At 38.2% G+C, this 13,766-nt stretch overlaps 1 protein-coding gene across 3 annotated transcripts in view; it reads left to right on the top strand.

Annotated features, from left to right (window-relative positions):
• Positions 1–298: 298 nt before the first annotated feature.
• Positions 299–13,766, top strand: part of TSHR (thyroid stimulating hormone receptor) — a 45,505-nt gene continuing 32,037 nt past the window's right edge. The window contains exons 1-3 of one of the 3 annotated variants that reach the window (XM_005417440.1): positions 299–502; positions 10,869–10,940; positions 13,478–13,552. In XM_005417440.1, the coding sequence (XP_005417497.1) occupies positions 327–502; positions 10,869–10,940; positions 13,478–13,552 (323 nt within the window). In that variant the 5' untranslated portion in view covers positions 299–326. The remainder of the gene's footprint in view (positions 503–10,868; positions 10,941–13,477; positions 13,553–13,766) is intronic. The other 2 variants (XM_005417441.1, XM_005417442.1) reach the window with 2 other exon arrangements.

The following is a 13,766-nucleotide window of genomic DNA, read 5'->3' as shown; positions in this document are numbered from 1 at the left end:
GGGGAGCGGGCGGTGAGAGCCGGGGAACGGACCCCGGGATACCCCGCAGAAGGGGTGCGGAGGAGCGGGGGGCCAGGTCCAGGATGGCCGGCGGGATGGGCGCGGGGCCGGAGCGAGAAGAGGGACCCTGCCCGATGGCGAGGGCGCTCAGGGCTTGCTGAGACCTTTCCTGACCCCGCTTAGTGAGGAGGCGGCGTTGTCCAGCACAGGTGCCGCCTTTCCCCAGCAGCTTCTCCCGGCGGGGCAGCGTGGTTTGCCCGTGCAGCTCTGGGATCTCCTCGTCTCCTCGGAGAAGCGAGGGGCAGAGCGGGAGCGGACCGCGGAAGATGCTGTGCCTCACGGTAGCCTTCCTTCACCAGTTGCTGCTGGTGCTGGTGCTGTGCAGCCGGGGCACAGAGAGGTGTCCTTCAGCCTTCTGCGAGTGCTCTGACTGGGAGGACTACAAAATCACTTGCAGGGACATCTACTTTATTCCCAGCCTCCCGGAGGCCACCCAGACCCTGTGAGTACATGGGGATGGTTTGGGTAAGCCAGCTGTGAGTGTTCATACTTTGCAGGCAGGAGATGCTCTGAGCTGATATCCTATGAGATGAGGAGGTGGGGAGAGGGCAAAGGTGCTGCAGATTACCTGGGCGGTACAGGAGAGTGGAACAGCAGGGTGCAGACTCTGCGTGTGGCAGGAACAGGTAGGAAAAGTGACTCTCAAACCTTCAAGAGTTGTGAAGAGATGGTTCATTGGATCTTAAGAGTTCCGTGAAAAATGTAGGAAAATAAGTAACTGGGCTGTTTGTGGGCAAAGTGAGCAGTAGGCTGGATTTTGTGTGGCAAGTGCTTAGGGGATGAGGGGAAGGAAAGGTAGATCAAACACAATTTTGTGATTAAAAACCAATAGGAACTGGATGTGTCACCTCACAAAGACTTCCACAAAATCCTCTGGGCATTTTCAGCTTCATTGCCAAAGGAAAAGAAAAAGAATCCATGAGGATTGAGAATCCAAGTATTGTACTGTCTGGGAGACAGGGCACATCAGGTGAAAGTGTTGAGTATGGGATAAAGCAGCAAATTTAGAGCTTGCCAAAGGGATAGAGTAATTCAAGTAGCTCAGCTTAAGTGTTTGGTACATTATGGGCACAGTAGAAGATCTTGTCCGGGTTCCTGCTGCCAATCCAGATGAGCATCTTGTGTCATATCTGAGAGTCAGATACCGTAATGAGACTGAAATGACACCTGCCAGCTACAACTGAGCACATGAATCACTCCTGGCTTTCTTGAGGTACGAAAGTTTTATAGTCTTTATGGGAAGGTTCATTTGTAAATATAGATTACTTTCTGATAAAGTAAATGAACTCAAACTCAGTTGATTTAATTGCAAGGTAAACTAGTAACAGATTCATTCATTTATGTCTTGATAATGATTCTCAGGACTTTATATAAATAAGAACCATTAAATTATTTGCACTTATTTGAATGCTTCTCAGATTTTTTAACACTGAAAGTAAAAGCTTAAATTGGTCACTTGCCTAGAAAGAAAGAAAAAAATATTTATGTTATTTCCATTATTTTTGCTTCCCTTTAATTTTTTGGATGGTTAGACTGCAGTATTTCAGTTAATAAGATTTTAAATTATACACTTTTTTGTTATTATACTTTTATATACACAGTTTATTTAGGTTGAAATTGCAGTAATGCTATGGCATGCACCAAGTAGTATGTTCTTTGAAATCTACCATAAATTAGAAAATATAGCAGTTTCAGTTTATGGGAGAAAATACCTTTGTACAGGCATTCAAAATAGTTAATAGAAACAATGAGATCACAGAATGAAATTTGACACTTCCCTTGGAATATGCTGGTTTGATGGCTGAGAAGTACCTCTCTGCATACAGCTCCACAAATAAAGCACTTTGGCCACTGGAATTCTAGTGTTTTAAACACCTGTAGTAATGGGGGCTGTAAAATAATAAGCCATTGTTTTGAAAAGACAAAAACCCAGTGAAGATCTTATTTCCAGGGGAAAAGTAATTAATGAAAACAACAGAGAAATATTTTTCTGTTTATTTGGGGTGAAATTTAATCATGTGCACCTATTGGAGTGACCATTGCAAACTTCTCAAGATGTGTACTCCCTGCCATGTCAAGAAAATATTCCATGTAATGACAATTGTGATTTTATAGTGTATGGTAGAAGTGGTAGAATGTGTGCTGCATAGTCTTTTATTTGAAAACAAATGGGAGAATTATCTGAGGAAATAAGGAATACAGAATTTTTACACACAACCTTCCCAAACAAGCAAACAAAACACAACCCAATCAAACACAAAAAAACTACCACAGTTTTTACTTCAGTTTGAAGTTTTCTCTCTGGATAAAGTGTGTTTATTTTCCTTCTTTGGGTTGGACTCGATGATCTTAAAGGTCTCTTCCAACCTAGAAATTCTGTGATTCTGTGATTCTATTCTCTTATTTGAATTGCTGAAGTCTGGTGGACTGTACCCAATTCTGTAGTCCCTTGCTCTCTGCAAATGTCTTAATATTTCTTTCCCTTCATATGTTAAGTGGGAGTTATAACATTTACCTATATGTGGTTTTTGTTCAGAGTGCTTTCAGATGCTTCAGACTGGATTATTTGCACGTGGCAGTTAAAACAACACACAGAATTTTGTGAGATTGTAAAGTGTGTGCCCCTGATTCCATCATGTTTTCATCTTTTTCTGTACAATAGGCAGCAGTTCTGAATCAAAGCCAAAAAAATTCCAAATAATTGGAGTTTCTGTTAACCTTAAGAACAAATAAACTCTTCTTTGAGGTGAGATATGTAGCTGTACGTATTGCACCCTTTATGTTTAAACGCTCTACAATTTTCCCTAAATGCAGCAAGTTTGTTACTTTAGGCAAAGTAATTCTGCTTCTTGGTGGTAACGAGTGAACCTCAAGATTGCCAATTTAAAAACTTTTTTGTGTGGCTATTCAGGTTTGTAGGGTTTGTAGGACTGAAACTGGTGAGACTAGGAACACTTTGCCAGCTTTTGGAGATGATGAGCTCTTTTCAATGCACAGGATCTTGAAACTCCAATTAAAGTTTCATTCTGATTATTCAATCAGAGCTGTTCTCATTTCTCTTTTACTACTTTAAAAGAATGGGGCAAACCATTTTTTAAGAAATGCTTACAAGAAATTCCAATAAAAGTTTATTTCTAACTCTTTTAGTAGAAAAGGGGCATGGACTTAAGCCAGGAAAGTGTGTTCATTTTAAACTGTTATTTATCTAAATATAGTTAATGCAGGTACTTATCCTGAATGCACAGATATTGATATTGCAGATGACCTTTTTTCAGTATAAGGGGTTTTTTTTGTTTACTTACACATACAGATCACCAAAACCCCACTGAACATTTTTCCAAAGATATAATTGCATCATAATTATTCAATTATTGTAATAAGCTTCTTGGCATCATCATGATGACACATTCAGGTGGTATCACTATCCCAGCATCACCTCAATGCACTTCTCAATTATTTTCCTTTTATAAATCTTTTAATTCTTTTTCTTTGACAATAAAACTGATAAAGTTTTGCTTCTTATTCAGTGTGCATTACATCTCCTGCATTCACTTACTAAAATAACTTAATCTCTCCCTTCCCTTCCCTTCCCTTCCCTTCATCAATAAGGTTTCTATCCTGTACCCAGGTGCTATTTTCATATCAACATAATCAAATTTGATTGAAATTGAACAAGAGGATGTTAGGCAAGGATAGAGGAACTGGTATATAAATAGATACAAAACCAGTACAGTCTTCAAGAATATGCTCTTTACATTAGATACTAAGCTACAGTTCTGCATTTGCTTCAGTAAATTTGCCATAGGTAGGGTACTGCCTTCTGATTAATGCCCATATATTCTGTATATTCTGTAAGTAATATAGAATGGCTACACATTTTGAAATGTTTTAGTTGCAATTAATTCCTTTTCCAAAAAATATGTGATTATTTTCATTTGTAAAAGTATTTGACTATTTCTGAAGACAGAGCCAAATTTGAACCTTCTTAAAATAATTAATTATTTTTTTACCAAACACCATTATACTTACCAAATCCATGAAATCATTTTATCAATTGCCTTTCAGATAATAATTGAAATAATTCTATGTACATGGCTGCAACATAAAATTTTTCCTAAATATTGTATTTTACATAAAACTATACTTTCTTGTCAATTCTGATGCTTGTTATTGTACTTACTTACATATTTTACTTAGAAAGGCATCGTTTTGCTTCTATAATCCTGCTATTAACACACAACAATCCTGCATTTGATGTACAGTAGGTCCAATACACTAGTTCGAAAAATTAGTGTGTATTATTTTCTCAGTTAAATTGAAATGCTACAGTGAAAGGATTTGTTCATAATCCCAATGGTAAGTTGAAGCACTGTTCTAAGGGTTCTTGAAGTAACTTACAAACTGTGCACTGCTTTACTGTATACACACAGGCCAACTCAAAGTGAGCAGATGAAGAACAGGATTGAGGACTAAGGGAATAGAGAAATATTATCAAAATAATACCTTGTGAACATTGAATACAACATTTTGTTTCATTCCTTATCAGTCATTGGATCAGTAACATTTCTTGTATATTTTGAACATTTAAATTTCCTGTGTCATGGCGCAGAAACCTATCAAGTGCTAGGAACTGTACAAGCACAAACCAAAAAATGTAGAAACAGGCATTACTTCAGCATTTTTGAACTACACACATAGTTTGCTCAACAGAAAGCAGGAGGACTGCAAGTAGTTCTTTTTTAAATGCTGCGAAGAGATTAACCTCAATGAGAATATCACACATTTTTACAGAAGACACTGGTGATAAGGCAGTAGAAATTAATTTATATTGTTTCCTTGTTTGAGATGATGAGTTTTGATCATCCTGGTAGCAAAAGAGTTGTTTATACCAGAGCTAAAAAAACTTATTTTTGGAGTTGATTTCAACGTGGTTTAACAGATTGATTTTGTAAGTGTTACACTACACTGAATCTTGAATTGCTATTATAGTCAGTTTTCATTACAGTGTTTTCTTTTGGCATAACATTTCCAACCCATTACACTTCAGAAGCACACAACAGCTTTCTCTTGAATTGGGAAACAGAGTTTATTGATACATCTGTAAAAGGAAAGAAAAAGCTTAAATTTTGCAAAAAAGAAAAAAAATCCATGTGACTACTAAGGAATAATTTACAGATTTTTTTGCAAATAGCTAATATCAGTGGAGAGGGCAACTTTTCATGAATCTGACTCAAACAGTCTGTTTATATTTGCAAAATCAAGAAATGTTTGATGTTTTCCTTAACATGGGTTTACAGAACCTCCAAACAGTCTATAAAAGGTGATATTATATATAAAAGGTGATATTATATTTCAATTATATATTGAAAATTGGTCTGTCTCAGGAAGTGTTTTAAAAATGTCTAAATGATCTGCCTTGATCACCAAGTGTGACTGAACCTTCCCACATGCAGTTCAGAGAGACTACTGTGAAATGCTAATCTCCCAAACCAGGAATAGGGAAAATGAGATACAGTCTCAGTTCCTCAAAACTCAACTTTAAACATGCTTTTGTGTTCTGCTGGACTCAGCCCTTACATACCCTTATGTTCACAGACTACACAAGAAAGAGTCTCAAAAAAATTAACAATATGTATTGTGAAGCTGCTAATAGCATAGCAGCTTCTTATCCACACTTAGGTGGTTACTATGTGGTAGCCAAAATTTAGAGAGTAGAAAAAGTAGCTTGTTTTACTCAAAAATGAGAAGTGAGCCATCTGCAAAAGGCCATTTTATGTCAACACCTTTTATTCTATTCAAGATTGTGCAAACCAGCCAGTGCCCTGATACCTTACCCAAGTCAATGGGAAACACTCAGGATTTTGCAAAGAGCAATGCTATGGACTCAAGCAATGAAGCAATGAGACCAGCTATAATAAACACCACAATTTAAGCCTAAATGAGCTGCTGACACATACTAAAAGAAGATTAGTTCTCTCTTGAACTCCAGCCAGTGAGTGTTATCTCTGTGAATGCAAAGAAATAGGCATTTAAATTCAACCTTTCTCTTTACAAAGAAAGGTTGAATCACACAACATGAAAAGATTGAGCTAGTTTTTTCTCACAAATAAGTAGATACATAAATATAGAATTGAATAATTGAATTGAATTGAAACCTAATACTATAATTTAGCATAGACTCATACAATAGTTTGGATTGGAATGCACCTTTGAAGACCATCTAGTCCAACCACTTCTTGAAGGAGCAGGGACATCTTCAACTAGATTAGGTTGGTCAGAGTACCATCCAGCCTGACCTTGAATGCTTCCAGAGATGATTTAGCTACCACCTTTATGAGCAATCTGTGCCTGGATTTCACCATGGTCATTGTAAAAATATTTTCTTTACACCTAGTCTGAATTGACCATCTTTTAGTTTAAAATCATAATGCCCTGCCTTATTGCAGCAGGCACAACTAAAAAGTGTGTCCCCAACTTTGTTAGAAGCCCTCTTTAAGTACTGGAAGGCTGCAATAAAGTGTCTCTGGAGCCTTTTCTTCTGCAGGCTGAAAATGCCCAGCAGAAGAGAAGCTCAACCTTTCCTCACAGAGAGGGATTCCAGCTCAACCTTTCCTCATAGAGAGGGATTCCAGCTCAACCTTTCCTCACAGAGAGGGGTTCCAGCTCAACCTTTCCTCACAGAGAGGGATTCCAGCTCAACCTTTCCTCATAGAGAGGAGTTCCAGCTCAACCTTTCCTCACAGAGAGGGATTCCAGCTCAACCTTTCCTCATAGAGAGGAGTTCCAGCTCAACCTTTCCTCATGGAGAAGGGTTCCAGCTCAACCTTTCCTCACAGAGAGAGGTTCCAGCTCTCTGATTATTTTCATGGCCCTCCACTGAGCCTGGACCAGCAGGTCCATATCTTTCCTGTGCTTAGTACTCCAGAGCTGGATATAGTACTCCAGGTGGAGTCTCACTAGAGCGGAGGGGCAGAATCCCCTCCCTTGCCCTGTGCACTTGGAGCCTTGAATAAATGACTTCTGCAGCCCTTCCCCTGTCCCGTGATGTAGTCATTCCATCAGAGAAAGCCACTGGGTTGGTCAGATGGGATTTGCCCTTGGTGAAGCTGTACTGTCTGTCTCAAATCACCTCTCTGTTTTCCATGTGCCTTAGCATAGCTTCTGGGAGGATCTTCCAAGGAACAGAGATGAGATTGACAGGTCAATAGTTACCCTAGTCCTCCTTTCCACCCTTTTAAAAGATGGGTTCAATGCTTCGTCCTTTCCGGTTGCCTGGGACTTCACCCAATTGCCATATTAAAACACTACACCCTCATATATTTTCTTGTATTGTGATCACAGACGTACCTATTTCATTACTTTTGAACTAAATTTTGATTTTGACCTAAACCCGGTACTGCTGCCTCTTTTACCCTGAACTTTAAACCTTTATGATGGCCTGCTATAAAATGTACTCTACAATAGAGAAGAGCTGTGTTTCTGAAATATTGAACTAAAAGCCTATAAATTTCTGCAAAGAAAGTTCAAACAGGATCATGACATTTCAGAAAAGAGCAGTCAGAAGAGGCTCACTTCCTACAGGGAAAGAGAGTAAGAATAAGCTGTAATTGCTGGCTACTGGTGCTTTTAATCGGAGAACCACTAAGTGCCTATAATTGCTGCAAGCTGCTCAGCAGAGATCAAAAAATCAAACTGAATGTTAGGAATTATTAAGATAGAAATATAGATGAAAATAAAGGATTTCTCTTTTTTTTTGCCTCTGATTGTGTACATCGCATCTGCAAAAGGACATTCAAATGTATGAAATTACTTGCACACAAAAAATAACTACATAACAGCCACTAGCCTGTGTTTCCTCAGATCCTCCTTTTTGCCTCACTGGAAGATGTGCATGCTGCTTTTCTTTTTCAGACATAACCTCCGTTGATCACCATGATATTTCAAAGATGATAGGGTAGCCTTAGAATGATATCAGCCAGCACCCTCATTGCCCTTAGGTGCAATATGTCACGTCCCATGGATTGATGTATGTCCAGTACATTTCAGTGCTTCTTTGGTCTATTCTCTACTCCAGTAATGCTCCATTTCCTCAGGCTGCACTGCCAGGCAAAGGACTTAAGTGGCCTGGATGCAAATGAAAAGAAAAAAAAAGTTGCAGAGAAGTGGCCTGATTTTGGCTGGAATAGAGTTAATTTTCTTCATAGTACCAAATATGGTGCTGTGGATTGGATTGGATTTGGATTTGTGCTGGGAAAAAAGTTGGTTATTCAAGAACGTATTAGTTATTGTTGGGCAGTCCTTAGAGAGTCACAGCCTTTTATGCTTCTCATACTTCCCCACCAGGCTGGAGGTGCGCAAGGAGCTGGGAGGGCACACAGCAAGCTGGCACTTTGCTTTGTTGAACCTCAAACAGTTGCCTTGGCCCATCATTCCAGCCTGTGCAGGACCCTCTACAGAGCCTTCCTATCCTCCAGCAGATCAACATTCCTGCCCATCTTGGTGTCATCTGAAAACTGACTGAGGATGGGATCATTCCTTCCTGTAAAGCCTTCTTTACTCAAAGGAAGTCAGAAGCACAAACTGAGCAAGGATAAGCTCCAACAGTGTGGAGTGGTGTTTTCTATTTGCTATAAATTCACAAGTAGCCAACCTAAATTCTCTCCTGTCAGTCTGAGAGTCCATATGTACCTCAGTTTGTAGGCAGAGGACACATTAGCAGTAAGAGCTTACTTTCAGTACCTACTTGTCCCAAGCACTAACCTATACAATTTCATTTTGAAGGAATCTAGTATTTCTTTAATTACTTAGGGGTGGGCCAGTTTTGAGGGATACTTTATGTTATTCTGTTGGACTGCTAGTTGTAGGAAACCAGCTATGTAGTCTTGCATATTCAGAAGTGATTCCCAACTTGCAGAGTTCCTTTGCTGTGTGAATTATTTCCTCATTCCTACTACATCGGTAATACTAGCATTGGACACTAGGTGGTAATCATCTTCTGGTAAGCTTAGCACAATTTTCATTATGTGAAATGCCTTTTTATAGCTATTTTTGCACCACTGAAAGACTATAATGCATTTGTTTCAGAATAATTTAAAAATATATTTTTGTTTGTGTTGGATTTAACTGGATATAAAAAACTAGAAATGAATCTGTCAATAGCTGTTTACCAAGCCATTACTTTGTTGTCATGTTTATTTCCCCTATATAAAAAGCTAGATTCTTATAATTTTCTCAGAAAAATGAATTTTGAATGTAAAATTTTTTACTTTGTTTCAAATTGACAAACTCTGTTTCATATTGACATATGGTAAATTTCCCCCCCTGTATTGTTGGAAAATAGTTCATTAAAATACATAAAGCTTTTGTTGAGATGATTCAAATTATAAATCATATAATTTCAATCTGAAATTCTTTGGGTGGTGTGTATTCACTTATTGTGTTTTGTAGATATGCATTTAAAAATTCTTTTAAAATGAAGAAGCAACTATGTAAAATATATATTTACTTCCCTAATATATCTTACTGAAGTAATATCACTGATACTGCTGTGGATGTTAAAATAACATCTATATGGACATAACCTCTGGACCAATTGACATTCCCATGGTTGGGAGCTTGTTTGGAGCCAGGTGTATTGAGGTCAGGAGAAACATCAACCCACTGTTGGAAAAGTAGAAGTCTTTACTCATTCTTGTAACAAATATACGGAGTAGAGAAGGTAGACTGGGGAAGTAGATTCTTCCCTTGGGATTATAGGAATGTACATTCTCTTAATTTATACTTTAATTCAAGACAAAACCTTAGGGAATTTCTACATATATTGTTATTATTAAACTCTATTTCTACAGCTTTATTTCTTGTATGGAAGTTCCAGAAGCTTGATAAATCATCTCAAGATGATAATATATTTGGCTATGTAAATAAAATATAATTGTAATAATCAGATACTTGGCATTATGAAACAAAACAGAATCAGGAAATCATCCTATTTTTTTAAATTTCTTTTTTCTTTAACTGTTGTTAAATAGCAGCTAGGGGAAAAGTTTATCATTTGTTCTTGATTATTATTCAATAGATGCTCTGTAAGTATACTCCCAAACTGTATTGGAAAACCAAAGATTAACAACAACATGTTGTAACTGTAAGTTTAACTGCTATCATAGGCTGATTTTCAAAAGCATTTCCTCCTTTCTTATTTAGAGGAGTAAGTCTGCTGGAGATTCTTTTTTTTTTTTTAACTTAGCTATTGATAAGTATCTCCCTTAAATATTGTGGGTTTTTCTGAAATCTCCTGCAGACAGGTAAGGTACATGCCACCCCCGCATCAGATGTCTGAGGAGGAAGAATGTACTATTTATTACAAAGAAAATGAAGAATTCTGGGGAGGTAGTTGCAGTTGCTCTAATTCAATTTTGGCTGACATGCCTGAACTTCTTGCTCAGAATGAGGGATGGGATATTGTTGTGGAGCCTGAACTTATTAAAAGAATTCTCTTAATACTTCATTAACTTCAATGGGCAAATATGTTCTGCTGGCCATGCTCTGGAATTTTGGAAGGTCCATTGTCACCACTGACTGCTGAGTTCTTGGGAGGGATGATGCAGAAAGCTGCAATTTAGATTGATGGAGCACAGTAAACAAAAAAAGCCACATAATGAAACAGGAATAGAAATAAGGCAAAGATGGCAACACAGAGACATGGCAAGATAAGAACATGACATTGTAGCAGAGCTGAAGCTGTGTAGGACTTTTTAATCTTAAATTGTAGCTACCAGAGGATATTAACTGCCAAAATTTTGTTTCTCTAGGAGATTTTTGGAGACTCATCTAAGAAAAATTCCAAGTGATGCTTTTTCCAATCTCCCCAACATCTCTAGGATGTAAGTTCTGTTCAGTTTCTGATACTATGCTTTTAAATTTTTGTTAAAAATTACTCTCCTTCTCCAAAATTCTGTATTTGTGTATAAAAATTTATTAAATGAAAAGTACCTTTGTTACCTCACCACTTACATTTTAGAACTGAAGGTAATAATTCTATCGTTTATAACCTAAACCAGTTATAGGAAGGCATTCTGTGCATTTGTGAACAAGACCACTTCTCCTTTATTGAAATTGATGTGATAAATAAAGATATAAAACATTTTTTTTAGTTTGAGAATTACAGGAAATCACTTCACTCATAACAAATTAAGATATTCAATTGCTGGTCCTGGCTAAAAAAATATTTCCAGCTGCCAGCATGATTTGGAGCACAACTCATTGGAGGCCAGAGGCATTTCTAGACTAGAGATGGACTTTCACCAAAACATTAATATTTGTGTGATGTGAGAGACACTTCCATTGTGTCACTTCCTTTGTGTGCAAACACATGCATGGATACAGTCCCCAGAAGCAGAACCAGCTGTGTCTACATTTGTCCCATAAAGGTGGCTCTGTTAAGGAAACTCGCCTGTCCCACCATCCAGGAGCCACTCTGAGAGTCACATCCACACCATTACCAGCTCGACCCCACATTTCCTATAGCAAAGTCTCAGATGTCCAGATCATTGAATGGTTTAATCTTGATTCAATAACTAAATAACAAAATAGCCAGAGTTTGGTTCCTCCAAGGAGGGGCTCTGAACAAAGGAATCCCTGGGGTTTTACCCCCTCACAATTTAAGCGTCCCAGTGTCCGTGGTCCTTGGCTCCTGCTGTCTCTGAGTGTGCTCCTCACCTATTATATTTTAGAGTTTCATCCAGATATATTGAAATAAAGACTTCCTAAAATCATTTTAAGTAACTGTTTGATATCTGCAGCTTCATTTACCATCTCAGTTTAATCAGATAGATAGGGTATTGTTTAGGGTTTTTTTGGAAAGGGAAGAATATCCCTCACATGATGTATAGTATTATATATAAAAAGGATAAACTTAGTTTAGAACAGAGTTTGATTCAATATGAAAGGGTGCCAGCCCTTCTTTAGCTCCAAAAGCTCCACTGCAATTTAAATTTTAATACTGTCAAGGTCCATCTGGATATTTCTTGTAGCATTACTACTACCACAAAACGTGAACTCCCACCCTCTTGATATAAACTTCAGGTTGGGGAATCAGTACCTGTCTTTTAAATACAACTTTTATGTATATGTCTTGGCCTCTAATGTACCATATGTCTCATTTCCCTCTCCCAGCCCATAATTTCTGTGCAATGAAAACTGTGCAATGAAAATTACCAGATCATTCCTGGTTTTGCAAATTCATCTAGAAAATGTTCTGAAGTTTCAACAGGGGATTATATACTGTGTTTATTATTCAAAATACAGCAGCTCATTTTGCTATATGGTGTCTACTATATGATTTCCACAAATAAACATGGGGTTTTTTTATCTGTACTGAATAGAAGATTTAGTTCTCCTCTTTATGAAATTTGTTTAAACAAAAATTTTAGAGCTAAAATTTCTCTTAAATGAATGCATGGTTATGTACTCTTGATAGCCAGAAGTAGAGATTTTTCCCCCCTGTGCTGCTTTTCCATATGAATGAAAAAAACCTCATTTAAATTACATGCTTAATTACAAAGCTAATTCCTGTCAGAAAGGCATCACTGAATAAAAGTTTTATAGGATGTTCAAATGCAATTGCAATTTGTGGTTTACACTGTTAATAAGGCAAATCACTAAATCTTGGTAAAAGGGATTCACCTGGTACTTTCTGCTGACTTAAGAACATATTGAACATTCAGTATTTTTAAGGTCAAGGATAAGGAACATTTCTTCTGGGTTTAGGATGATGCTTTGGGGTCACATTCACGAGTACCTCACAAACACCTGGTCTGTAACTCCTCAAAGTGGTTTCTCCACAGTTTCTCCACACAAAGGAGCATCCCACAGGGCTCTCTGCCAGCAGCCCCATGTACAGCACAATTCCCCTGGGCACCCTTTCCTGAGTAGCACAGTGCCTTTCCCACACTGGGCACTCTGCTGCCCCACAGCCAATGCCACCACACAGCTCCCCACACCTCACATGTGTCTGCACCTCCTGTGCCCCCCAGTGCCAGCTGATACAGCCCAGCCTCAGCTCAGTCTCCAGTACCTTACCTGCTCCTGGTTGTCCTCTCGTGAAGTGTCCCATGTGCCACCAAGCTGCTCTCCATCAGCAGCAGAGGACAACAGGGGCAGCAATATGGGGGATGCTGAGGTTGGAAAAAAGCAAAGAAAGGTGGAGAGAGGGAGAAGGAAAAAAAAAAAGGGCTGGGAAAATAAGCAGCCTTGTGGCTGCTTCCAAGTGTTGATCTGATTTAAATCTGGCTCTCTTTCTGAGTGCCATCGTAGCTGGATGAGAAAAGTAATGAGACGACAAATGAAGTGGCATGATGGGCACTAGCTGTGGCTTCCCAGTGTCTGAGACCTGTTTATTTTTCTGTTTGCTGGTGTTTAGTTACATCTCTATAGATGAAACACTTCAGAGTCTGGAGGCTCATTCCTTCAACAGTTTAAGCAAAGTCACTCACATGTAAGTACTGTAATCAAATAAATGAATACAGTCATGAGATAAATTTGGAATATGTGGAAATAATATACATGATGATGTTCATCATTCCTGTCTCCTATGTAGCTAAATATTCCTTTTTTCATTTCCTTTCTCCATAATGTGGAGTGAGTCAGTCTCTTTTTTGAGCTTATTTCATTGTGCTTGTTTTCCATACATCTTTTTGGTTCCCTTCTGT

The sequence above is a fragment of the Geospiza fortis genome, unplaced genomic scaffold (assembly GCF_000277835.1).
Source record: "Geospiza fortis unplaced genomic scaffold, GeoFor_1.0 scaffold54, whole genome shotgun sequence".
NCBI lineage: Eukaryota > Metazoa > Chordata > Aves > Passeriformes > Thraupidae > Geospiza > Geospiza fortis.
The sequence above is the reverse complement of the archived record's forward strand: the minus strand, read 5'-3'. Positions and strand labels throughout refer to the sequence as shown.